Source organism: Takifugu flavidus, chromosome 12 (genome assembly GCF_003711565.1).
Source record: "Takifugu flavidus isolate HTHZ2018 chromosome 12, ASM371156v2, whole genome shotgun sequence".
NCBI classification, from domain to species: domain Eukaryota; kingdom Metazoa; phylum Chordata; class Actinopteri; order Tetraodontiformes; family Tetraodontidae; genus Takifugu; species Takifugu flavidus.
This window is the reverse complement of record NC_079531.1, coordinates 2,135,346-2,163,071: the sequence shown is the minus strand read 5'-3', so window position 1 is coordinate 2,163,071 and position 27,726 is coordinate 2,135,346. Positions and strand designations below refer to the sequence as shown.

The 27,726-nt window shown below is 44.1% G+C and overlaps 1 protein-coding gene across 8 annotated transcripts; it reads left to right on the top strand.

Annotated features, from left to right (window-relative positions):
- Window positions 1-19,508: 19,508 nt before the first annotated feature.
- Window positions 19,509-26,466, top strand: pld3 (phospholipase D family, member 3). Of its 8 annotated transcripts, XM_057048950.1 has the most exons (15): window positions 19,509-19,679; window positions 20,665-20,743; window positions 20,889-20,939; window positions 21,048-21,199; window positions 21,314-21,494; window positions 21,569-21,683; window positions 21,927-22,054; window positions 22,140-22,337; window positions 22,453-22,592; window positions 22,685-22,850; window positions 23,317-23,416; window positions 23,493-25,015; window positions 25,633-25,777; window positions 25,912-26,058; window positions 26,145-26,466. In XM_057048950.1, exons 2-12 carry the CDS (start codon window positions 20,717-20,719, stop codon window positions 23,678-23,680), a joined length of 1,446 nt encoding a protein of 481 aa, XP_056904930.1. In that variant the 5' UTR covers window positions 19,509-19,679; window positions 20,665-20,716; the 3' UTR covers window positions 23,681-25,015; window positions 25,633-25,777; window positions 25,912-26,058; window positions 26,145-26,466. The 8 variants fall into 8 exon arrangements, with proteins under 8 accessions (XP_056904930.1, XP_056904936.1, XP_056904929.1 ...); XM_057048956.1 differs by lacking the exons at window positions 25,633-25,777; window positions 25,912-26,058 and having other exon boundaries at window positions 23,493-24,833; window positions 24,946-25,015; XM_057048949.1 differs by having other exon boundaries at window positions 23,493-24,833; window positions 24,946-25,015; window positions 25,633-26,466.
- The last annotated feature ends 1,260 nt before the right edge of the window (window positions 26,467-27,726 follow it).

Sequence of the window (27,726 nt, the reverse complement as noted above, 5' to 3'; positions counted from 1 at the left end):
AACCCCACATGAATGTTTACCAATTGACTGAGGCCTTGTCTAAAACTCAATGGAAGCCACGCTGCTGATATGAATGATGAATTTGCCCAAATAATGCCAGATATATGTTGTTCTTTCCTTCCATGGGGAAGGTAGAGGAAGAACTCATCAGCAAACTACAGACGAGGTGCCTCTCACAGCACCATCAAGTAAAGCCGTGGCAATTTATACGTTTATTGAGGTTTGCACATAAAAAGCATGTTGGAGTTGGAAGTCCTTACCTTCCTCAGGAAACTTTAAAATAATGTAATAATGAACCAACACAAAATACCTGTGCTTTTCTTTATATCCTGTCTCTTAAATCCTATATAAGTGTCTGAAATACAAACATTTTCCCATTTTCATTGTGCTGAATGGCAACCTTGCTTTACTAGCTGTGTTAGCCTGCTCGTAGCTGCAATATTCATGTATTTAAAAACAAACATGTTTCAGAAGATGGGCGGAGGAGTTATGATTAAGGCTATTTGGTGCTGAGGAAGCCAGGTTCCACAGGTCTAAATATTTGGCAGAAATACACTATATTGCCAAAAGTATTTGACCACCCATCTAAATGATCAGAATCAGGTGTCCTAATCACTTGGCCCGGCCACAGGTGTATAAAAGCAAGCACTTAGGCCTGGAGACAAACATTTGGGAAAGAATGGGCCGCTCTCAGGAGCTCAGTGATTTCCAGCGTGGAACTGCCATAGGATGCCACCTGTGCAACAAATCCAGCTGTGAAATTTCCTTGCTCCTAAATATTCCAAAGTCAACTGTCGGCTTTATTATAAGAAAATGGAAGAGTTTGGGAGCAACAGCAACTCAGCCATGAAGAAGTCGGCCACGTAAACTGACAGAGGGGTCAGCGGATGCTGAAGCGCATAGGGCAAAGAGGTCGCCGACAGTTGCTACAGAGCTCCAAACTTCATGTGACCTTCAAATGAGCCCACGTACAGCACGCAGAGAACTTCATGGAATGGGTTTCCATGGCCGAGCAGCTGCATCTCAGCCATACATCACCAATGCAAAGCGTCGGATGCAGTGTGTAAAGCACGTCGCCACTGGACTCTAGAGCACTGGAGACGACCTCTCTGGAGTGATGAATCACGCTTTTCCATCTGGCGATCTGATGGACGAGTCTGGGTTTGGAGGTTGCCAGGAGAACGGTATATTTCGGACTGCATTGTGCCGAGTGTGAAATTTGGTGGAGGAGGAATTATGGTGTGGAGTTGTTCTTCAGGAGTTGGGCTTGGCCCCTTAGTTCCAGTGAAAGGAACTTTGAATGCTCCAGGATACCAAAACATTTTGGACAACTCCATGCTCCCAACCTTGTGGGAACAGTTTGGAGCGGGCCCCTTCCTCTTCCAACATGACTGTGCACCAGTGCACAAAGCAAGGTCCATAAAGACATGGATGAGTCCTGACCTGAACCCGGTAGAACACCTTTGGGATTAATTAGAGCGGAGACTGAGAGCCAGGCCTTCTCCACCAACATCAGTGTGTGACCTCACCAATGCGCTTTTGGAAGAATGGTCGAAAACTCCTATAAACACACTCGGAAACCTTGTGGACGGCCTTCCCAGAAGAGTTGAAGCTGTAATAGCTGCAAAAGGTGGGCCGACATCATATTGAACCCTATGGGTTGGGAATGGGATGGCACTTAAGTTCATATCTATTTGTTTGAGACATAAAAGTGGTCCAAACAATTTCAGAAAGGGGTGGGGGGGGGGATAGGACATGAAAGAATGTTCAGCAACATGTGGAGTGTGTGTGTGTGTGTGTGTGGGGGGGGGGGGGGGGGGGGGGGGTGTAAGAGAGAGATAGAGATTAAACACACTACATCAGTGATTTATGCAATTTCAGACCAGCTCTGTCAAGTCAAGTACTGTTGCTTTATGTCTAGTCAGAGCTCAGTGTTTACATCTCACACACACACACACACACACCACACACACACACACCACACACACACACACACACACACACACACACACACACACAGAGGGCACATCATTGGCTGGTTTTATTCAGAGATGAATAAAGAGCGAATCAAAAAGAAAAGTTGTTCTGAAAATCCAAAGTATTGGCTGTAAATAATGATTATGATTCTGTTTATATCAACCAAACTATATCAGATTTTAAAGGTGCATTTTCTTTGGCTGTGAGATTCCTGTTTATATCTCATCTAATACAACCAAAGAAGTAGCCCCGATGCCTGGGAAAAGGCAAAAATAAATAACTTTGTGTCGCAGTGGGAGAAAGTCCGGATCAATGTGTGCAGCTCATCTCATGCTGAGGTGACTCTCATATTGAATATAAATATTTGTTCATAGAGTTCTTAAACACACATGGGTGCCTGTAATCTGACGCTGCAGTCAGCAAGAGAATATTAAAATGATCCAGGGGAGGTCAGAGGTCACAGCACCACCCATGGTTAAATGACCAAATTGCAACCATTTTAACTTTGAATAATGAAGAAAATTTTCAGACAGTTTTGCAATAATTTATGCAACTGAAACCTAAATAAATGTAAACAAGAAACAGCCTGCAGCTCTCACCTGAAGTGACTAATGTACAGAATGATGGACTTAAGACAACATTATCAGTTGCTTCATTTAGTCTCCTTAGGTAAGCCAATTATAAATAAAACTTTGCTTTAACTTGATGTATGCAAAGAGACAGTAGAATGGCAAAGAAGACAGCCATGACTTGGCAAATATTCTCATGACACTGATTATTTGCTGCAAATATTTGCGACAAATCATAGAATTCATCTTTGTTTACAGCACAGACAATCTCTGATTGTTTAATATCGCACCAGCCGAAAATCAAATTTGCTTTGAGGGACTTTTTTATCAGTGTATCAAGCTGTTGAAAAGTGATGATGGTACTTCGTGATAAAGTGTGATGGCCTGGAGACACTGTTTGTTTACACAGAGAACAAAATTATGAACTTTCAAATACCGATTCAATACAGGCAAAGTACATACGTACGTATCCAGGTACAGGAGGAGGGAAGTCTCTCTCTCTCTCTCTCACACACACACACACACACACACACACACAACACACACACACACACACACATATTGTCTTGTAAATTATCACAGATGTGTATGCTCGCCACCCATCAGCAGCTTCCTTGCTTTAATGTACTGCTGATAGATAGATAGATAGATAGATAGATAGATAGATAGATAGATAGATAGATAGATAGATAGACCTTTGATCAGGCTGCCTTTGAGTGAACACACTAACACAGCCAGTCGCACTTTCATGACAACAGCACCTCGGCCATTAGACTTCATTAGCTGTATGTGTGTTCAGCTGGACACATAAGAACACACACATGCGCTCACACACACACACCACACACACACACACACCACACACACACACACAACACACACACACACACACATATTGTCTTGTAAATTATCACAGATGTGTATGCTCGCCACCCATCAGCAGCTTCCTTGCTTTAATGTACTGCTGATAGATAGATAGATAGATAGATAGATAGATAGATAGATAGATAGATAGATAGATAGACAGACCTTTGATCAGGCTGCCTTTGAGTGAACACACTAACACAGCCAGTCGCACTTTCATGACAACAGCACCTCGGCCATTAGACTTCATTAGCTGTATGTGTGTTCAGCTGGACACATAAGAACACACACATGCGCTCACACACACACACACACACACACACACACAGGCACAGGCACATGTAAGAGGGGCAATACAGCAGCTGGGGTGATGCTCTGAAGTGTTGCAGAGGAAAATGGGGGCAGGAAGTCAGAGAAGCAAATTTAAGTCCAGCTGGGAAAATGTGGGATGTTCTCTCCTTCCTGACATAATAAAGAAGACAAGTGAGAAGGCAGCACTGATTTGTGTTGCATTGGCCTTTGCAGAGGTTTATATTACAGGCAGTTTAGGTCAACACATGTTCTTAGGCTGTGGCCATTTACAATGTTTGCGTGCATGATTGATGCATCATGATAAAGGAAATAGTAAATATTTTTTATGAATATATGTTTTCTTTTAAAACGAAAAAAAGCCATATCACCATGTGGCTTTTTCTCCCCAACATATTACTACATTTCTGTTGCTATATCATCAGCACAGCAACAGTGGGTGGTAGCTCTGCTCCTTTCCCAAGCCCCATTCCCACCACCCACTCACCGACACGTTCCAGAGGAATCTGAAGGTCTCTTTCACTTTCACCAACCTGTTACTGCAGCTGATGTGTATTTTCAATGCATCCAATCAGAGCCCCCCTGGCAAGCACCAATTAACAGCAACACACTGAATGACAGCACCCAGCTGGGCCTGCCGAATGGCCTTTCAGCCACCCTTTGTGCTACTCCAGCTTTGGAGTGGTTAGCGTCACACCCATGCACGAGACACAGAGAGAGATAGACTCTGCTAATTATTAGCAACAGTAATTACTGTAACCCAGTTACAATCAACAAGTAGGCCGACTCTGAACTCCCATCTGTTTCACTGAACATGAGCGCTCTATTTACAGACAGACAGACAGACAGACAGACAGACAGACAGACAGACAGACCATGGTGGCTGAGCACATGCTGACTTTAACGTCCCAGTTTGTGTTACGGATGAATCCAGCCCCTCTGGTCACCCATCAGCCTGTTTTTCTACCTTCCCAAAACCCAAATTGGATGTGGTCTTGAGAAGGGGGGGGGGGGGGGGGGGGTTATGATGAAGAGGAGGAGGAGGAGATGGGGGGAAGAGGGACCCAAAAAAAGCCAGGGGAAGGACTGAAGGCCAGTGGTGGGGGAGGCTGAGGAAGGCAGCTGCTGCCAGAGGATGAATGAGTGCTACTATGTCTACTGGCTCCAGACCATGTGTGTGTGTGAGTGTGTGTGTGTAAGTGTGTAGCTGCCGGCCTCTCACGCTCAGGTAGACAAACTTCACTTCTTTTCAGAGCACAGGCTGAAACACACCGCACTTCACAGCTACTACCAGAAATGCAGAAATTCATCCCAAATTATTCTTCCTGGTAATTCATTTTCTCACTGACCCGCAGTTGACGTCTAATGAGTCGACACTTTTCTGGCCTGTTTAATATGGAACAATTCGGAATAAAGAAAGAGAATAAAGATCCCTATTACTGTGGATAACATAATATGTTAAAAAAAAAAACAGCAGTTGCAGATTAGGGTGCAGTTATTGTTTCATCAGGACAGTAAAACATAGATAATGTTAGAATACAGTAGAAGCGCTACACTCGTTTAACTCTCTGGTAATCATTTGTAATCCCGTTTAAATGAGGCTTTTACAAGGATGCAACAGAAGGATTATCTGTAAATAAACCCTCTCTAACTGAAAAAACAGCATTAGTTGACTTGGACAGTGTGCTGCTGAAACAGTCACCTTGACAGCACAGCAGGATCAGTTAGTACTCGGGGCTATTCTGTTTGAGTAGAATAGTCATGCTGGCTGGGAGGCATCCTTATTACCGCGTCGGTTCTCTGTCTGCTGACCCCACCCCACCCGTGAGCCACGTTAATCACCAAGTAAGAAGCAAAGTAAACTATTCTAAGTTCCTTTCACTCGTGCAGTTCTACTTGGAACTTAGATATTAGCATAGGCAGTTGAATCAGACGGAAGCGACGACGTACAACCCAGCTGACTCCATTTGTAGCGAATTAAAGAGCAATTATTTGTCGTCAGGTAGTGCTCGGTTATTTCATGCTTTATCTTCATCTCACACGTGATGACAGAATTTAAAGTAAATACGCACTCTGGAGTGTGTTTCTCAACAATCCCGGGCTGTATTTGTTGAACACCTGGTACATGAAGTCTGAATCTCCTGGGCCAAACCTCAGTACAACCTGAGCAGCTATTTTTCCAATTCTGTTTTTGTACTTGAAGGAATATCCACGCCTAAAATACTTCTCCTCTTCATCTCACCTCTCATCTGTCCATTTCTGTCCCCCCCCCCCCCCCCCCCAACCCTCCACTCTCGCTGCCACTCGTCAAAATAAACACATTGAGAGCTGCCCTTCTTTTCATTCAGGTGCTTCCAGCCGAAAGCCTCATTTAGGGCCTGACTGTCCTCTATGTGTGTGTGTGTGTGTGTGTGTGTGTCATGTGTCCCCTAAGTGTGTGTCTGTTTCTCTAAAGTATTTATAACATGCATTGAAAAGCAGCTTTTTACCTTCTTTTTTTTTCAATCCATCCCTCCCCGTCTCCAGGATGGTATCTGACATAAGCAGCCCTGGTCTCTCTTACTGGCCCTGCAATCCTGGCAGATAGAGGGGCCGCTGACCACCGCTGGGGGAACTTTCCTGGCTCAGGGAAATCGGGATACAATTATACCTTTCATGGCTGGAGAGAACGCAGCCGTCCAGTGGCTCCTAGGCCGCAGTATAGGGAATTTCTTCCCGTCTGACAGTTTCTCTTTCTGTCTCCTCCAGAGTGCCACTGGTTCATTTGTGCCGGCAGCATATATTGCTACACAAACACTCTAACACACTCTTCTCCTTTCTCACATGACATATTTTGCTCCTGCATTCTTATTTTTCTTGCAGCGTGCTTCCAATATTTAATGCAAGGGGGGGATCTCTGACTAAAGCAAAACATGTGTTATTAACATGTATTAACCGTCATAGCTCCCCTTTACCCTCAACATCCCACTTATCCTATTCAGTCACCTTTGGATTCACAGAGCAACCTTTCTGCAGGTTTAAATTTAGATTTGCCTTCTTTTTTTTAACCTGCCTCTTTGCAGCGGTTGTGCTGAAGAGAAGATGTTCTAAACCTGACCTGTCCCTAAAAATTGGCAGGTTTTGTGTAAACCGCTTTGGAAAGGCTGAATTTGGGAGTGTGAGGGGAACGGTTGTGATGTTGCCCGTAAACATTCTGAGTGGCTTTATTCAAAGCTGTGGTAGAAAAGGCCAAATAAAGATCAGATCCACACACAGGAAGCTAATGTGGAGGGAGTCTGTGCTGTGGTGGGGGGAAACTGGGATGTTGGATACCAAAAAACACAATAGGAATCAACAGTGACAGCTGGTTTTTTTTATCGGTTTTGTCATTAGAGATGTCAGTATTTAATAGATGGTACATGTAAGTGTGTAAAGTTTGAGTTGGGGCATCAGGATCCACGGGGGGTAGGACCGGTTCTGCAGAACAGTTTTGTATCCTGGTGTCGCGTCAACCTTTCTAAATCCTTCCAGGAACCTGTGAGGATTTTCACCGTACTAACAATGTGTGCTCACGAATGAGTCACACACAGACAGCGAATGGTCTGTGTGTGTGTGTGTGTGTGTGTGTGTGTGTGTGTGTGTGTTGTGTGTGTGTGGTGTTGTGTGTGTGTGTGTGTGTGTGTGTGTGGTGTGTGTGTGTGTGTGTGTTAATTTCCTGTACCTGAATGGGCTTGGATGGATGAAAGCGTTATTGACCTGACCTCGGGTCTGATGCTTCGCTGTTCCTTGGCTGTTCGGGTCTTTTCCTCACAAAGTCCACTCAAATCTACATCCAGACTCAACGGTGGGATCATAAAGGCCACATTTCACCTCATCATAATTTATGTTCCACCTCAGTTTTGGCCAGAAGTTTCAAGTTTTTAACAAATAGAGAACAATACAACAAAGCTTGTTTGGTTACTATGGATCAGCTTATGCAAATGCATTTAAACCATTCAAATAATCATATTGATAATGGTCATGGGAGCATTTGAGGAAAGCAAAGAGTTTTAAAAATGTTATTGCAGTGAAAACATGCTTATGAATTTAGAAGATTTTTCCTAATTCCTAGAATGAATAATCTCTTTCGGATCATTAAAGTGGTGATGTGTAGCCCTTTTCCCCTTCACAATGATTACACTAATCTAGACCCTGCTTCAGTCATTGTGGTATGAAAACACTTTTTACAGTATTTCACTGCGCTTCAATTTAAAGGAAATAAACAGTTGTTGGAAGAAAAAGGTCATAATGCACATTTGAAACATCTCTCACTTTGTAAACCACAGGAGAAGGTTAACGTGGAACGGTTCAGTAAAACAGGTTGTTTTAGCTGCGTCGTGCAGAGGAGAGAGAGGGGGGTGCTGGTTCAGAACAAACAGAACAGCACTGGGACAGAACTGGTCCGGCTGGTTTTTTATAGACTATAGGGAAGGTTGAGGGTAATGAGGAGCTTCAATATCCATCCAAAAAAATTTCCATTCAAGTTTTTTTCTTTTTCTCGGCCTTCAGTGTCTCTAAAACAGGTTCACGCAGGCGCCACATGGATCAGCAATGACATGATGGACCTAAATGAAAAAGTGATCTTTTTTTCTCTTCTTGAAGCAGGAGGGAGGAGTGAGACATCTCGAGATCGACTGGCTGCGGCCCCGGTGGCGAGAAGGATGCGTCCTGCTCCAGGCCCAGGTGAGGTTCCAGTCACAGTGGAACAGAACAGGTCCCGTTCTCCTTGGTTCCAGTTAAACCTGGGCAAGAGAACCAAAGAGTACAGTGAGTGCAGCTACATCCTCAGACTGTTTCCTTCAAAACATCCGCTCCATGAATCAGACATCTCATTTACAGCATGGTGCCCCTCCTCCAGCTGTGCCACGCTGCCCTCCACCTCTCCCCTTCTCTGGCTCAGCCCGCCGGCCTCACCCCCGTCCCCTGGATCCCCCTGCCCGTCCCCTCCCCTGGAGCCAGAGGAAGGTTCTTTGATGGTCTTCAGTTACCAGTGTGGTTCTCTAAAAAAAAACAACCCACAAAGATTCAAAGAACCTTCTGAAGCTAGAAAAAAAACACCAATTTATACAAAATTAGAATAAATAGGCCACCGTATTTTTGTTTAGTTATTTTTACTCCACTAACTCAAATCATTTAATATAAAATCAATTAATCTATCATGTTAGAAAGAAAAGGAATTTTAATATAGCAGTCCAGGAATTACAAAAGAATGTGTCATTCTCGTTTACAGAAAGACCCTTTTACTTATTTATCTTAATTTTTTGGTGGAAGTAATAATAACTGCATCAGTTCTGCTTAATTCACTTAACAGTAACGAGTTGTCATCGCTGGACGGCAGACTAAAAATATCGTTTCCTCTCGGTAAATCCTCCTCACTTCTCACACATGCCAGCGTACAGGCTGCAATTAAAGTGCATTTAATTTTAGTCTCATCTGGCAGGCTAACCTTACAAAGGTACCTGTGTTAACTAGAGGCCACGGCGTGAAGGAGAGCGTGAACACACTAAGGTATTTATAGTGAAAAACTAGAGAGCAGCGGCGGAGGGAGGGCTCCACATGTGGGGGATAAACAGCCTGTTGAATTAACATCCTCTCAAGATGCTAAATTAACAAGAATATCTGTACATTTCAGCTGTGAGGAACGCCGCCAAAACCTGGACCAATGGTTCTTGACCTTAAGATGAATTCAAACAGGTAAACACTGGCTTGGAATTTAAGGCCCCCCAAAATGCAGATAAAATTCTTCTGAACCACCTGAAATCCCGAAGCGCCGCGTGTTCATTCCAATCTGAGCCTTACACAATCTATCGCTCATTGTTTCTGCACAACCGGTCTGTGTTATTTCAGCCAGCGCTCGTTTTGTTTGAGGCGCTAACGTTTAATCCCCATTCAAGGAGTCGGGCTGGATTTAAAACACACAAGTCCTTCACATGTACAGATGTGTGACATCAAATAATGTTAGTTCATGTTCTGTGAGGGCTCGTCGAAGATTTTTAAAATCAACACCAGCTCAGGTGGACCGCTGCGTTTACCAAACGCTGCTTTTTTTTGCAGTGCAACGATCATGCGAAGAGTTTAGTTCTTCCTCCTCCGGCGTATCTGCAGTTGATGCATAATTGTTTTTTCTGTGCGTGTTTTCCGAGCACGACTTGACGAGCAACTCTTTCTCCCTGCAGACGAACGCCCGCGTCTTCGCTCTGTACTTTTCCAAACAGAAACACGGAACACAAAAAGGGAGCGAGCGCGTCGAGTTCCTTCAAAGGAACAAGCAAACACAACTGAGTCCGTTTTAACCTCATTGTTGGTTTGCTGTTTGCAAAGGAAACTATGTGAAATATCACTGCAAACTATTGTTGCCATGGCAATGCATATTAAAACATTATTAACGCCGGGCCTTTTTATCTCATTGAAACGTCGGTGTTTGTGATAAAAGAAATGTAAAGAAGCAAAATCTTCAAAGTTTAGCTATGCAGTCTAGCATCTCCCTGATCCCAAATTGATCAATAAATCGTGCTTCTCTATTCAAAAGTTAGATATTTATTGTATATAAAGAATGCTTTACATAAACGTGAAGACATTAAAGTGGGTTCATAAAAAGGAACAACTATACTTGACAAAAAGCCAATAAATTTGTTATCTACATCTATCATCTATGGTGCTGCTGTCGCCGACTGTCTGTACCTGCATCACCCATCATGCCCTCCCTCTTTCTGTCCATTGTTCTACATTCAGGTGTTCTGCCAGCGGGTTAATGGTTAACTTTGGGCTCGGCTCTGGTGGAGAGCGAGGGGAGGAGGCGGCAGCCATGAAGAAATGGTGACATTTCACCGCCATTATTCATCTGTGCTTTGTTCCCGCTGCAGCGAGGAGTGTTTGCACTGGGATGGAGTGCAGGGCGGAGTGATGCTGAGATGGTGGGATGAATGCTGCTGGGTGTGAAGGGAGAAGCTGAGGGAGGGGGTAACTGGGGTTTAAGAGGTGAAGAAGTCACGGGGTTAAAGTGTGAGACACCTCGGCGGAGACAAGAAGCAAGAGGGTTAATGTTGGCGATTTAACACTGCAGTTGTCATGTTCTGCTACTTTGACTAATTTTAACATGGCCTGTCTTCGTGGTGCACTTTCTCTCGAGCACAACAACACCAGTAACATCTACTTTAAGGCCCCCAAACACTTTGACACATGCGCTCTTGGCAACTGTTTACATGGTGTGTTTGCTCAATATGTTGGCTGGGAGGGAGAGTCTCTGGAGGGGAGGGATGGTGGCCTCGGTCACGGATGTCCCTCATCTGCAGCAGAAACCACCGTGGATGATGGTTCAATCTGTGGATTCCTCAGGTTGTCTCGTGATTTGATGATGGCAGTGGTCTCATACTTATGAAAGAATATTCCACTTGATTAATCCCACGTCCTTTCTTAGCCTCTGTGCGCTGTGGCCATGTGCACTTTCTCCACCAAGTCGCACTAACGGGTCCGACTTTGTACAGCAACGCTGACAAAGAGCGGCAACTGTTTCTGTCACACAACCGCCAAAGGTTTTTGGGAGACCAACAGATAATAAACCATGCTGTCAAATGGACTTTTAGACCGTGGGGCCCGTTGCCATGTTGGTATAACATATATGGATCAATACCCCTATTAGTGTGTGTGTGTGTGTGTGTGTGTGTGTGTGTGTGTGTGTGTGTGTGTGTGTGTGTGTGTGTGTGTGTGTGTTGTGTGTGTGTGTGTGTGTGCGCGCGCACCTCTGTATTCACTTCACCTGTGCTTGTGTTGTGCACATTAGAGTAACTGTGTACCTGGTAGCGGTATATTAGAGATCTGTCAAGCACACAGGCCTGTGTGCACGCACACACACACACACTCACACACTCTCTCTCACACACACACCCACACACACACAGGTTGTGCAGAACAATAGTCGGCTTTGACTGAGCCAGGCCATCAGGAGGAGATGGGCTGGATCCATTGTCTGTCGTGTTTACTCACAGACTCACCTGGCACTGAGCTAATAGCACCGTCTCTATCTGTCAGTGCAGAGGACAGGGGTCTCAGCCCACACACACACACACACACGCACATGTACATGCATGCACATACATTTATGCATATTAATCATGAACTATATGAACTATAGAGCAGGCCATTTTTATTGTTCCGCTTAAAGTGAAGGGAACACAGACAAGCTGATGCCTTTAAAGAAGGACAGAGAAGGATGAGAGAAGAGATCAGAGAGAGAGAGAATGAGTAAATACAGAAGAGGAGCGGGACCTTCTCTCACGTGTGTGTACATACCAACATGTGGACCACAGAACTTTTCTTCCCCTAACCTCCTTAATGTAAGAGGAGGTGTGTGTGTGTGTGCGCGCGCGCGCATGTGTGTGTGTGTTGAAGCCAAATTTAGGGCCCAACCTTGGTGAGTTTGCAGGGTCAAAATTTTTCTGGGCAGGTTTTGGGTTGCATTGTTGGGAAAATGAATGGGAGCCAATGAAAAAGCAATACAAAGATAGCTGTAGCTGTGTGTGTGAGTGTGTGTGTGTGTGTGTGTGTGTGTGCCTGATCCGTCACACCTGGGTGTCATGGGAGGTTCCTGGTAAAGGGGAGGGTTTATGGAAGAGAAAGAAGGGTGTGGGGGGGGTTTCTTTCAGGATTTTACCACTGTGCAAACACACACCAACCACAGTTGATGGGTTTTGATGGGATCAGTTGGAAGCCTCTGTGTGACCCTGCCCCAACCCCACCCTTGTTTGATTGACAGTGCTGAGGGTTATGGGTGTGTGTGCGCCGTTACAAAATTATAAGATGAAAAAACAAAACCAAGAGGGGAAAATCGTAAACAGGTTGGTCGGTGGGTCAGTTGAGTGTTGAGTTCCCTTCATCGTCGTGGTTCAAGCCCATCTCAGAGGTTCCCTGGTTCACCCACAAGTCTCGCAGGCTGAAAAACCAGCAGCAAATCCGACTCCCACTGATAAGCCATATTTTTTTTGCAGTTTTTCCAGCTTGGGGCTTGGCTCGCTACCAGCTGATAACAGCAAGGGGCATACCTGTTGCATTAATGATTGCTCAGCCCTGCCTCCTGTCTTCACCCAGCCTCTTTATTTTACCCTTTATCGTTTAGGCACCGAGAAGAAACTAAACCTTATCAAGGCAAAGCATGACTCTAAAAGAGCTCCAGCACTTCCAACATGTCACAGGAACAAAAGACTTGCTTATCCTCTCAGTTCATGCCCAGCTGGATCAAAGCCAGGTCATGAAAAACAGGTAAAATAGCAAAAACACCCAATCACCCAGTCAGATGTGAATGGCACGGCCATTATTTCAGGGTTATAGAGGCTACGATCAAACGAAAACAAAGCCGTTGATGAGCCTGAACGATCCTCATTAATATCAAACAGGCAGTAGAGGAGGGAGGCTTGTTATCCACACTGGCGTCTGTTCACAGTAAGATGCACACCAGCGCACACCCAACTACACACAGGTGCCTGGTGGAGGCTTTCATGTGTCATAACGCATCCTTCAGGAGCCGCGACGGAGGTCCATTTAGGATTTCCTGGCGGTGTTTTTAACCGCCCATTCGAATAATCAAACTCAACCCACACACTCGCCTTAAACTATAGCTTGTTCCAGTTTTACTGAAACTCTACCACACAATCTCCCATAATTCCCAGTTCCACTGAGTGTTTTTATTTGACTGTGTGACCATATAAGTGACAACAACTAATCCCGACGCTTAATCCTGATGATCTACAAGGTGGGAAATTAAAAGCGCGATGGAGCAGTCATTTAGCTGATAAAAGCCACATCCGCCCCTCTCTGTCTCTCTTTCCTCTACATCTCTCTTAGGCCTAAATTGGTTTATTTATCACCTCCACGGTTACAATATGACATGATAAAGCCCAGATTAAAATGACTGAGTCATTGGGGCCATTAAATCCTGAGTAACATACTCTACGTTCTTTGCGCCACTTTGTGGAAAAGTCCAAAGTTGGCGCTTTGTTTCGGGCTTGTGTCAGTCAGATTCTGGTATTATTCCTGCATTCGTCATGTTTGATTTCAATGGCATTTGAGAGACGAATGGGCAAAGCGGCCGTATCAGAAACTGAGCACGGTGGGTCGGGCAGTGACCGCGGGGTTGCCTGGGCTGGATAAAAGGAAGTCCTGGTTAATTAGTAACAGTGGCAAAGCGGCTCGGCGCTACAGGGCTACAGGTGGAGCGGGGAGTGGGGGGGGGGGGGGTCCAGGAGTGATAAGAAGGACGGCAGAGTGAGTTCTGGGGGGAGGGTCCACAGTGGATGGAGACCAGACCTTTGTTGTCCACTCTCGGTCGTATTGTTGGTGCTGTATGTTCAGGTTAGAGATGAAGAGGAGAGAAATGCTGAGAGCAGGCAGGAAGGTGTGACAGAACGGTTGAATTTACCGCTTCCCTGGCTGAAGTAGCTCATCATTCATCTGTGATAAGCAGGGAACTGAGTGAAACTGCAGCCCAAGAGGGCACCTGTGGGAGCTCCGGTGGAAACGGCGCCAGTTTTGGTGTAAACTAGAAATAGACACGTGTTTTTCTCCTGTAGTAAAGCCGCGCTTTATTCGTTGGAGTGTGTGTTCATGGTTAAAGTAGACATAGAAGATGGAGCTGTGGCTCTGAACAGGGGATATGGAATGTGAGGATGAGGCAGAAAAGTTGGGAGCTGATAAGACCCCTCTGATACTGACCTAACAGAGGTTGCCATGACATCCAAGTTCACCTTTAACCCCGCCAGATTGACTGGACTTCCTCGTTCTCACCAACGAGACTGAAAAGACGGACTGATTTATGGCAGGAATTAATCCAGGCAACACACCAAAAACTGGGTCATGACACGACTCGTGTGGCCTTTTCCCACTTTGAGCTCTCTCATTTTGCTCGTTGATGCTGTAAAACTTTCTTGGGGGGTCACCTGGAGAACATTCCTGGTTTCGCCAGGCTGTCATTCGAGACTCTCAGTGGCCAAATCTTGTTTGTCCTAACTGCGGAATCGTCTCCTCTTCAAACAGCTTTACTCCGAGTTTGTTTTCCTGCGTCTTAGCTGAACAAAAATGTGCTTTTAAACACAATGCGGAGGAAATCCTTCTCATTTATGGTCAGAGTGTGAAGTTTAGACTTGAAAGCTTTAAGGTTCAGCTAATGAGGACATAAAGGTCCACTTCAGGAAGACCACCTCCCTCCTTTTCTCTACGCACACGCAGACCTGGTTCGACCAGACTAGGTAATCAGTTACCTGCCCTATCTGACCTGAACTACCCACACAGCCTGCTGGCACACACGCGCATCCACACACACACACACACACACAAACACAAGCCCCCACAGTCCACTGGAAAAGTCAGCCTATGTTCTTTCTAATGAAGATCAAAGGTCAACATGAAACTTTTTCATTAATGCCTTGAAATCTTTACGTCCAGAAATCGTTTTGTTCCGTCTTTGTTAAAGATTAATTACAGAGTGAACACCAGGTCTACTGAAACGAAATATTTGAGGGTTACCTTTTTATGTCCAGTCAGGCAGACATACTTCTAATTCCACACCATGGATTCTCCACCCACTGTGGGGCAGCAAACACACTTTTCCAGTGATATTTTCAATCAGAATTGGCTATATCATCAGTTTCAAACAGTAAAAACACCAAACAGTAGCAGCGCCCTGTGTCCCTAATCTGTGAACCATAACTACTCTAACCCCATCAAAGCCTGAACTGTTGCAACCACTAATTAGGGGGCATCTCAATTGGTCCGCCACTTTCTTACCTTTGCTATAATGTTGAGCATTAACTGGCTCATCCCTCCAGCAGCCTGGAGAACGGCGACTTCTATAGATGTGCAGCATAAACAGTAATGCAAATGTGTAACCTTACTCTAACATTTAACACTCTAATATATTGTAACTGGACAGAATTGGGACAGAATTCAGTCAGAACGTGAATATTAAGCAACAAAACCTCATGAGTGAATAGTAACAGTACGCCCTGTTCCCTGCCCTGCCCCCTGCCCTGTTCCCTGCCCTGCCCCCCCCCCCACCCCCTCACCCCCCCGTCACTACTCCATCCTCGCCCACACTCCCGCCAGCCTGGTCACTGGGTGGACTGGGAACATAAACTGGCTCAGTGACAAAATCAATTTGTGCCCTTTTTATTTACTCTCCAGTTCAGTGTGAGCTTGTGTCAGGAACTTTGTGAATCTTCAGTATCATCCATGGCTCTGGCTAAAAATGTTCATGAAATGAAATCAGGTTTACATTTGACCACGTTTACTTGGATGTTGAGCAGGCAGCAGACAAAGGTTTCATCACATGTGGACACTTTTTACCAACATATTTATGTTTCTACTGTATATAACTACTGCTGTAGGATATAACCTGTCTCCCCACCTGGACATTCAACAAGTCAAACAGCCATTTAGTCAACCAGGCAATCAGTCAGTCAGTTAGCTGGGTGGTGACTGGTTGGTGCAGCTTGAGCAAGCATTCCACTTCCTCCTCTGCATCCTTTAACTGCACATACGACACAGCTTTCCTAAGATCCTGGAAGGTGTGTGTGTTTGTGACAGAGAGAGGGAGGGGGAGAGAGAGAGGGAGAGGAGAGAGGGGAGAGAGAGGGAGAGAGAGGGGAGAGAGAGGAGAGAGAGAGGGGGGAGAGGGGGGGAGAGAAAGCGGGAGAGAGGGAGAGAGAGAGGAGAGAGAGGCTCTCTTTTTCTCTCTCTTTTCTCTCTCTTTTCTCTCTCTTTTCTCTCTCTCTCTCTTTTCTCTCTCTCTTTTCTCTCTTTTCTCTCTCTCTTTTCTCTCTCTCTTTTCTCTCTCTTTTCTCTCTCTCTTTTCTCTCTCTCTCTCTTTTTCTCTCTCTTTTTCTCTCTCTCTTTTCTCTCTCTCTCTTTTCTCTCTCTCTCTCTTTTCTCTCTCTCTTTTTCTCTCTCTTTTCTCTCTCTCTTTTCTCTCTCTTTTCTCTCTTTTCTCTCTCTCTTTTCTCTCTCTCTCTCTCTTTTCTCTCTCTTTTCTCTCTCTCTCTCTTTTCTCTCTCTCTCTCTTTTCTCTCTCTCTTTTCTCTCTCTCTCTCTTTTCTCTCTCTCTCTTTTCTCTCTCTCTCTCTTTTCTCTCTCTCTCTTTTCTCTCTCTTTTCTCTCTCTCTCTTTTCTCTCTCTTTTCTCTCTCTCTCTTTTCTCTCTCTCTCTCTTTTCTCTCTCTCTCTCTTTTCTCTCTCTCTTTTCTCTCTCTCTTTTTCTCTCTCTTTTCTCTCTCTTTTCTCTCTCTTTTCTCTCTCTTTTTAGAGGGGGAGAGAGAGAGGAGAGAGAGAGAGAGAGAGAGAGAGAACTTGGAGGACAACAACAGATCGATAGTAAATGACTAATGTTGAAGGATGGGACATGAGTCAGTGGACATCGAGGGTACCAGCCAACTGGGAATAATCGGTTTATGGGACAGTGCTAACTCAGCAATTGCTTTTGATTTAAATTCTCTGTTGAAAGATGCAATTAAATGTTGTCGTGTGGAAAGATGTTTTTTTTAAAGCGATTTTTTCTTTTTTTGCTCCTCTTTTTGTATTTGCATATCAGAAGAGTGCAGGTTGTTATTTTAAAAAGTAAAACTCCTGTAGACTACATACGCTCTCCTTATAAATAAAATAAACAGTCGATACAGTTAAATGAAATTAATGCTGTTGGGTTGGTGGACAAGAAATGATGTGGAAAATAGAAAACATCTGTGCTGAGGTCTGGCTCTGAGGCTGACAAACTACTATAAAACTATTAGGCTACTGTCGGGTCACCGGCTGTTGCCAGCCTGGTTCGGTGATGTCAGTGTCTTTTATGGCTCACGCTGTCATAAATAGCTCAAACCTTATTGAGGCTCTGCTGAATAAAAGGCAAAAGCAGTGTCTTGCTTTACACTAATAATTTTGCACATTTCCAGAGGTGCCAATGACCCGCGGTGTTTGTTTTATTCTACGCTGGCGCTCTTTTCTCTGTGATCCCCAGGCATTTTTTGAAACTGAATTGTTAGTATTAAAGTATCAAAAGTGATAACTGAACAATGTAATTATTGGGCCTAAAGGATTGCCCTCGAGGGTAAACACACGATAATCAAACAATGGCTGCAGCCCATTCTTGAAAGAGGCTCAGCCTGTCCTCTGCGGGTAGGGCTCTAGTCACTAGTCACCTGTTATTACAGCTAAAATTCATCACCGTTCCAAAACATCTGTTCCATGAAGGACAGCGTGTTCACGACTCAAGTTTAAGAGGGAAATTTTGGTGCCACTGAAGCACAAAACAGGCACTGGAGGTTTCCTTCACAAAGACAAGTAACAACTGAAACAAGCAGTTTAACATCGCAAGTATCTTGTTGGCAAGTGAGGCCAAAAATCTAATAAAATGAAGAAGGCATAGTATTATGAAACATGAAAGTGAAAAACTAGAGTTACAGAGTTGGAAGATGGTGGTTAATTCAGGCATATTCTTGTAATTCAAGTCTTGAATTACTTGCATGAAATGAGTTAGGAGTCATAAAAAGACTGAATGATATGAGTCCCCAACAAAAAAACTTTGTATAAAGGCATTCTCCATAAAGGAGACTGGTTGCAAGATGGCACCATCTTCGACTTCACCTCACACTGTGCAAGTGACAATTTTATTTTGAGCCATTTCTAAATGCGCCCAACCAGGAATAAGGTTATTAGGAAGCAGTGAATTACTGCCCCCTTTTGCTCAGGGATGGTTTTGCAAGGTTGTAGCTCTACGTGACATTAGTTGCGGATTGTCAATATTGTAGGAAGAAAATAAAATTATTAAAGAACTTACCTGAGGCAATATCACAAGAATGGAAATATACATATTTCAAAAATATTTATCTAAAATGGTGGTAGTTTTTTGGTGTGTTTTTTTTTTAAAGACAGTAGAAATGAATTGATTATTTATCATCCTAATAATTTTTGACTTTTGCTATTTTGTTTCCGCTGCTCTGTATTTGAATTCAGTTAATGGTTAGAAGGGAGCGTTAGTCACGTCTGTCCCGCAGGGGGAGGTAAAGCACAACCAGCTCTCCTCGGACCTCATTTCAATTTCACCGCGTTTCACCGATTTTACTCAAATTAAAAATCACTAATCTTGGACCAATCTTAGACATGTGATCAAACGAAATAGCTTCAATGAAAAATTCTGGTTTTTGTCTGAGTAATTAAACAAGAAGGTGGAGATGTTTCTGTGATACATTTTAATTATTAAATAGTAAAGGTACCTATCAAAATACGGTACATTTTTAGGTAACTAGAGGCCAAGGGATAGGCCCTGTTGTTTTTTGTTTTGTTTTGTTTTGTTTTGTTTTAAGATAATCGGCGGCTGTAGAGAAGATAGTGTAAATACAATAGATGAGAACCATCTTTCATCGCATTATGTGCAGGGCTTCTATTAGACAGCTAGATAAACAGCGACGCCTTGTGGTTAGCATTGAAAACAGCATCATTGTTTTTGCGCTACGTCACGGTAGGAGCTCGGCCTCTGATTGGCTGGCTGCTCTGAACCGCTTGACCAAATAATTTCAACGATAAAGAAAAACGGGATTACAGCATTAAATCTCCAAAATGTATAGAGGAGTGAAGAATAAAATACAAAGCCTCGTTTCGATTTTCAAGAGAAAAAGGAACGTTAAAGAGAACCGAGGATTTGTGTGCTTTTTCTCTCCGAACTCACACTCCAGCACAGTAGGGGGCAGTAATGCACCTTCTATTACAGATGCCACTCTTCAATAAACAAAAGGAAAGGAGACAAATCACGTGATCTTCCGCCTTGTTTGCGTCCTAATGTGCAGCCACTCCGTAAAACAAGCTTCTGTCGCTCTGTTTAACAATTAAATATCCCAGGTCTGTCCGCGTGTTTAAAGAGAAGACCCTCTGTTTTGTTGAAGATTTCATTTAACCTGGACGTTACCGACAGGTGAGAATGTTGTATTTATGGTCCAAAGTTAGGTGTCTTTGTTTTTCTTTGACAGGTAGGTTTCGGTACTCCCCGTTCTAAAGTCCTTTGCTCTCCTATTTATAAAGAGGCAAATTTTGAATGACTTGGGTTTTAACGTTTGTTTCGTTGATTCCTTATACATTGGAGACGTGAACGCAATTTTAACTTTTATATCTGCCGGTTAATGTAAGGGACACCCTTCTTTTATTTAGAGTTCCGGAAAAACATGTAATGTCATTCGCTTTCTGTATAAAGAATGCATACTTTTGTTTTTTAACCTAATCAGTATTTTGCTACGTCATTTAACATTTACTTTCATTTGAGTCTGGACAATCTTGTAAACCTGTTTTGCGTGTGTGCGAAAAGGGTTGGGGGGGGGGGGGGGGGGGGGGGAAATCTGATTAAAGCATTTTTTTGTGGGGAAAACATGCAAATGTAAGTATCACTTCTGTCTGGATGTGCACATGTCCCTGAGTCAAACTTCTATTGTCAGCATTAAGCTTTAATACTTCCCTTCTTGTGTGATCAAACAAGACCAGTCACAAGACCTCAAATGTAATTTGTCCTGTCATGTGTTTGGCTGAAACTACTTAAAAACAGCCTGTCTGTGCGTGTATGTGTGCAAATTTGTGGAGGAGTTGAGCTTAGCGTGTTTTTCTTTCTCTGCCTGTGTATAGAAATCATCTAGAAGCTTCTCTTTGTCAAGTCCATATAGGTCAGACAGTGATGACTGTGTGACGTGGATGGACACCAGAAACTGTTGGAGATTTCATCAAAAGACCTGTGCTCTTGTAAAAGTGACGCTTTAATAATTAATAATTACCTAGAGGGACCCACAGCACATCAACACACTGTCGTAAAACTGTCCAAATTGTTTGCCTTGGCAGCCTCCTAATATTAGATATCTTTTTCTGCAATGACAAGATGATTTAATTCCTTTTTTGTTCACCTCATGTTCTCACAGAGAATCCCCTCACCGCAGTCGACACTGGATATTTCAGGAGGATATTGTGAAAATGAAGCCAGATATTTTTTACGTTCCGGTAAGAAGCCTTTGAATGTTTTATTTAAGCTAACATGATATTTCACTTGGTTTTGTTTGGATTTTTTTTTTTTATTAAAATGACCATCCAAATATAAACACTACAGGAAATTACAGCAAGTATTTCTTTTTCTTTATGCTGCTAGCTGGATGAAGTACTGAGAAGGAGACAGCAGCACGCCAGGAAAGCTCAGTTTGTATGTTAGAGACACAAATCTTGCTCATTCTTAAGAAACATTATCAGAAAGGTGAACTTCTGATGTCTAAACTGAACTTTACCCATATCCCCACCCTGTTTCCTCTAGTATTCCAGATGTGTGATAGTTCTCACCACTGTGGCCACGGTACTGCTGACCTGTATGGCCATCTACAATTTTCTGATGCCCAAGGTTCCCTTCTTTCATCCAGCCCCGAGCAGCAGCCTCCATCGACCCAAAACCTGCTCAGACCCCTGCAAGTAAACAACCATCCGCACAGAAATGAAGGACAGATGTCTGCACGACTCTGGGCCGTTGACTTGAGCAGGTTTCTATGTGAAATCTTTTCCCTGCTTGTCTTTCCCCCTGTTCAGCATTGTTCTGGTTGAGAGCATCCCTGAAGGTTTGGAGTTTAATTCCAGCACCAGTCATCCCTCCATCTTCCAGACCTGGCTCAGGTTAATGAATGAGGCTCAGAGCAGCATTGACATCGCCTCGTTCTACTGGACCCTCACCAACAGCGACACTGGCACACACGAGCCAACCGCCGATCAGGTCGGCTGGAGCTGTGGTCGGAAACGTGGAGGAGGATCATTCAGACTTGACAGGATGGTTTGCTTTGCTCGTAGGGTGAAACCATTTTGAAGAGGCTGGCTCAGCTGTCAGGGAAACTGTCTGTCCGGATCGCAGTGAACGCACCTCAGGAGACTCAAAAAAAGGACCTCACACTCCTCAAAAACTCAGGTGACTTCAGCTGGTGATGAGCTGACACTGGACCCTGGTGTTTTTATGACTCTTCTGTTCGGGCGTCTCACCACTAGTCACTGTAGTTATGCTGTGGTGACCCAGTTTCCTCCTCAACTCAGCAGCATAATCTCAGAAATGCTGCTGTATTGATTTGATGTGTTTAATTTCTACTGTTGCTCTGCACTCGTTGCTGCTGCCAGTCAGTGAAATCAGTTCAGTAACACATGAAAACTATTCCAGGAGCTGACATCCGGACGGTCAACATGAGAGAGCTCACTTCAGGTGTCCTTCACACAAAGTTCTGGGTCGTGGATGGGAAGCATATTTACATCGGAAGTGCCAACATGGACTGGAGGTCCCTCACACAGGTACACACACATACAAGAGGTTGACTTACACACACTCACGTGACTGTACTGATACTGATAAATGAACCGTCATGCTGGTTTGTAGGTAAAGGAGTTGGGGACGGCCATCTACAACTGCAGCTGCCTCGCTGCAGACCTGGGGAAGATCTTTGAAGCCTACTGGTTCCTAGGCGACAGTCAGTCAATCCCGTCACCGTGGCCGGACAGCTTCACCACCCTTTACAACAAGGACACGCCCCTCCAGCTGCCACTCAACAACACGCCGTCCAGGGTCTATCTGTCTGTAAGATCTTTATGTTTTTATGATACGAACTGTATGAAACCCGGTGCAGGTGTGTTTTCACTGTTAGTTCATTACACACATAAAAAGCATCACATCTGTTTCCCATTTCACTCAGAGTTCCCCTCCATCCTTGTGTGCAGCTGGCAGGACTCAAGACCTCCAGTCCATCCTCAGCGTCATGGAGGACGCCCAGAGCTTCATTTACATCGCGGTCATGAACTATCTGCCCACAATGGAGTTCTCACACCCTAAAAGGTGCAATAAAAATGATTCTCTTGTGGGTTTTTCCACCACTGTCATTTTACCAGTCCGGTGACGCCGAGCTCTCCGTGTGGCTTCTTTTGCAGGTACTGGGCCGACATCGACACCCAGCTAAGGAGAGTGGCGTATGAAAAGAGGGTTAAAGTTCGACTACTGATCAGCTGCTGGGCCAGCACCCAACCAGTCATGTTTCCCTTCCTCAAGTCTCTAGCCTCAGTTTACGACCCTAAAAGCAAACTGGACGTCCAGGTGGTAGGTGGCTTCTCTCACTTTCAGGCTGGGGTTGTCTTTGGAAAAGGGAGGTTGCGTCTATCTATAATATGCCGCGTATTCTATAATAAAATAGAGCGTTCTGCCAATGTGCGGGCACCAGAAGGACACTTTAATTGTTGTTATCTACAATGGTTGATGGCTGTGCAGCCTCCACCGGTCACAGCTGTCATTCTGATATAATTCACAGTGACTACTGGAGATAACTGCTCCACTGCTGACAACACGTTGTTTATCTAGTGCAGCCCAGTTTATATCACCACCTTTAAATCACCTCATTAAAGTGCATCATGATAATAGAGGCTATAACAGCTAATCTAGAGTAAACTTGACGCGACCTTTGGTGTGTATGCTGTCCCTCAGGGTCAGTCTCAGAGCACATCAATATTGAGGAACCCCAGAGTCCTTAGAGAAAATGTTGGGGGTTAACGCTGTGTTCCTTCTACAGAGGCTTTTTGTGGTCCCTGCCAGCCCCAAGCAGAAAGAGATTCCTTTTGCCAGAGTCAACCACAACAAATACATGGTTACTGACAAGATAGCCTATATAGGTAATGCTACGCGCGCAACACACGTGGGTATTATGTAGCTGTTGGAGTACTGATAAAGGTTTTTTTCTCATTTCAGGTACATCTAACTGGTCAGGTGACTACTTTGTGAGCACAGCAGGTTTGGCCTTAGTTGTCAACCAGACCTCGTCGTCCTCTGAGACAACTGTCCAGTCCCAGCTAAAGGCTGTTTTTGAGAGGGACTGGAACTCCGCCTACAGCACTCCTCTAAACCAGCACTCCAACGCCAAACACTTGTGTCATTAGGTTCTAACACCAGTATTACACATGTTACATCTCCATCAGCGCTGCTTCCTCACTCACTGTGCCATCAGACCAGTGAAACCACTGTTCTGGAGAAGTACAACAGTCTCATCTTGGACAAAGAGCCTCAACTAACAAATGGGTCAATTATGCATAACATGAATGAATCTTGTGATCTTTCCTCCTTAAATCTTGGTGGTGCTGTTTTTCACTGTGTCCAGACATCTGGCACATTGTATTTTTAAAGATCATTTAGGGTATTTTCACTTATCACAGAGACAATGATTTTTTTTCTCATTTTTTCTAATTTAATTTTGCTGGAATCATCATCTCAAACTGCTGTGCCTGTTATCGTAAATATGACGAGCCTTTTTAATTCCACTCAGTGAGATTACTGTTTGCAGAAGTAGCTGAACAGGATGAACTAATGTAATGTCCACTGTGTGGAGTGTTTTAAACCACAAATTTGTTCAGTGCTGGTTGTCACGGCAACCACCTAGTGAAGCACATTTTCTATCAGCAGTATTTGCAATTATTCTTCTTCCTCTTAAAGCAATAAATGTTTTTAAATTAAAGCCGTAAAAGCAATTTTTTCCTCTTCGATGTGCAGAATCTTTTTTTTATTTAAAAAAAGGCAAATAGTAGTTTATAATTGAATTTTATAATTAGTGACAAGCACATTTGACAGATTTCTTTAATGTCCATAAGTGTTCTATCATTTACAGATCACTTTGTTTTTAATTTTTAATTAGTAAAAGAAATTACGTTAAAATGATATGAAGATGCTCAAAGGTTAAGTTTTCATCATTCTTTTTTATGAATTAATGCTCAAATAATTGTTTTTACTAAATACTTTGAACAAATAACCTTTGGAAATGCTTGCTGTAAACCATCATTCTGGTACACTATTGGCGTTCCTGCCTCCTCAATCTTAATATTATCTGTGCATTCAATCATTTAAGGGCATTTCCCATTAGACCAGAAAGAAAGTCAACAACCAGACAGTCAGTTTGTTCCCGAACATGCTGCAATAGTCCTGCTGAGCTTTTCTGTCTTCTTACATTCCTGCTGGACTCCATCAGCGCGCAGCAGCGCGGAGGAGGAGCGTCCCCAGTGCGCCGACATGGCGGCTCACTGCTCTTCTCTGAAGAGAGAGGTCAACACTTTCTAAATTTCAAACTCGTCTGGGTTAATTAATGTTGAATGCTACACATTCATCTAAGGGCGAGCAACACGGGTTTAAGTTCAATTTGACGTCTTACGCGCAGATGCTGCCATGCTTGTACAGAGGGAGGCTGCAAAGTTCCAAATAAGGACCCTTTCACCCGAGGAATGAAGGTACGAGAAATAGAAAACACGTTTGGTTTCTATCTTGAATTGAAATACATTGTTTTCCTCGAGAATTATAGAAAAGGGAAAACTCTTCATCACGTTTTATGATCACTGAATAGTTCCATTTCTCTGTGCTGCTGTTGCAGTTTGTCGCTCTCAGCCGCGGGGGGGTCGGGGGGTGTCTGAATGACCGTGAGCGCCTCTGCGCTCCTTGCTTGGGCTGCTTAAGCTTCATCATGTAGAAGAATCAGATTAAAAGTGATAACTGGCTGCAACAATGGGTCCTATAATACAAAAATATTGCAACACCTAATTTAGTAACAAGACTAAACCAAAGAATATAACTAGTGTTTTATGCCTTATAAATGCTCTGAAAGTTTGTAAGTGCGAAAGGGGGGGGGGGGGGGAGCGAGGTTAGAGAAGTGTGATTTTCCATGGGCCGTGTTTGGTTGTATTGACGAATTTCTGACGCAAGAGGGCAGTGTTGGCACAGAGACGCCTGAGAAAAAGCCATTTTCAACGTTTGTCAAATTAAAGTTACGTATATTTTCACTAAACTACCGATTTCTCACTCTCTCTTTGTCTCTTCTGACCCCCCCCCCCCCCTCTCTCCATTTTTGCAGCATCTCCAGCATGTCAGTTGGTGTGTGAGCTACTTAGTGTCATCTAGGTCGTGGAATGTAGCAGAGGCGCAGCCCAACCCTGGAGGATATTTCTGTCCAACTGTTAATCATCCCAAGCCCTCCACCCACCCAATAATATCCCCGTGTTAGTGCCAGTGTTTCTTTTGACAGATCATAGTAAAGATTTACAAAAATATTGATGGAATAAAGAGTGTGTTTGAGGTTCTGCAGGGGAAAACACAGATGAGCTGCACTTTAATTACCACTGTGTCCTCTCAGTAGACGCACGTGGTGACGAGGGTGCACACAGCAAACACAGGAGTCTCCCCTCATCACAGCTGGATCTGAGCGAACCTGCTTCATGTCTGAGGAGAAACAGGACTCCAATACAAGAACACTCGGCTTTTATACGCAGCAGCTTAAAAAGTTGTTTCATATTTGCATTTGACTTCTTTTTGATGACTGCGACTGTTCCTTGTTACAGTTTGACTGTTTGTGTTTCTGCCTCACAGGTTTGACTGTGAAACAACACATTGAGAGAACAAAAGCTGCTGTTTTGTGGACATGTTGCACATCTGCTGCAAGGACAATCAACACGGGACAACCAGGCTGAAGGACACCTGATGCAGCCTTGGAATAAGACGCCACGGCTTTTCCACAAGTTACAATTTATTTGTCATTTACAAAATTCTGAATAAAGAAATAGTTTTAAGGGTTTCTACACAGAAGAATCTGATATTGAAGTTTATTTTAGGTGCAGTTTGTGTTTTGATATGAATAATCTTGCAGTGTTGTAGCTGTTGGAGAATTACATGATTAAAATGTTAAAAACCATTTGATATCTTTGACTTCATATTACACTCGGATGAATGAAACATGAAACATAACTTCACTGATTATTAAAGTAACATTTTGAGCTCTGGCTCCTCATCCAGAGTTTTCTACATTAGCTATACAACTGGTTTTATTCCTTATGACTACAGACTCTTTCAACCTTCGGGTCTCCGGTGTAATTCAAGATTTTTATCTTGCATAAGACCCTCATCTGAGAACACCTCTTTTAAAATGTGACAATAATCCCACACGACAATACAGGAACGGTGGGGGAAAAAAAGTGTGGAGCCCAGCACTCTTGAGCAAAACCCACGCTGGCAGGTTGAGAACACCTAAACGTGCGACAGACAACAGGAGGAATCAGAGTGAAGCGCGTTGATACGACACCGCAGTGAGGAGAGCGGTCCCTGTGATGCCCACAGAACCTCCCACATAGTTTTTAGAGCCTGAATTTCCTCGCAAATACTGCCAAAGGAGCGAGCTCCGATAAAAGTCACGTCCTGCGTAAACGTAACGTCTTTCGCAATTTCCCACTCAGCAACAACAACAGGAGTTGTAATGTCCAATTCGAAGTGTGTTGGCTGTGATTATGTCTGACTGGTATCCAGTGTCCAGCCCCTCTAAGCCCAGTAACAAGGCCTCGCTGGGCCACAGCTAAAGCCTGCAGCACTGCACACAATGGAGCAGGGCTTTACAGGGGCCTGGAGCAAACTGCTGACTGTCCACTAGTGCTAATACACCTCTATTCTGCCCTGTCTCACTGCTGTCACCTCACACACACACACACCACACACACACACACTTCTTACATTATGGTGGTTTGTGGAAGAAAAGTTCTGTGGTCCACATGTTGGTATGTACACACAAGTGAGAGACGGTCCTTCTGTATTTACTCTTTCTCTCTCTCTCTCACTGATCCCTTCTCTCTCCTTATCCCTCTTTCCCTACTCATCCCTCCCTCCATCATCCATCCATCCATCCATCCCTCTCTCTCTCTCTCTCTCTCTCTCTCCTCTCTCTCTCTCTCTCTCTCTCTCTCTCTGGCCACAGGACCCCTCCACTCTGTTGCTTCCTGTTAATTTGTGTTACACACCGACAGTGCCGCTTGCTCTCCCACATCACCTCAGATCACCTGCCTGCCCCAACTCTGTTGCCCGGCTCTCTCGGCCCCACAGCCTGCGCGTGGGCTGTTCCAGCGGTGCGTTTCCTCCATCAACCTCCTGCTGCTGACCATGTGTGAGTGTCTGCGTGGAATATTCA

Excerpts from the sequence above, each read along its gene's own strand:
- pld3 (XM_057048956.1), top strand. The coding sequence starts at position 20,717 with ATGAAGCCAGATATTTTTTACGTTCCG. Across the intron at positions 22,338-22,452 it reads CGTCCAGGGTCTATCTGTCT|AGTTCCCCTCCATCCTTGTG; the intron begins GTAAGATCTTTA and ends CATTTCACTCAG. Across the intron at positions 22,593-22,684 it reads GAGTTCTCACACCCTAAAAG|GTACTGGGCCGACATCGACA; the intron begins GTGCAATAAAAA and ends CTTCTTTTGCAG.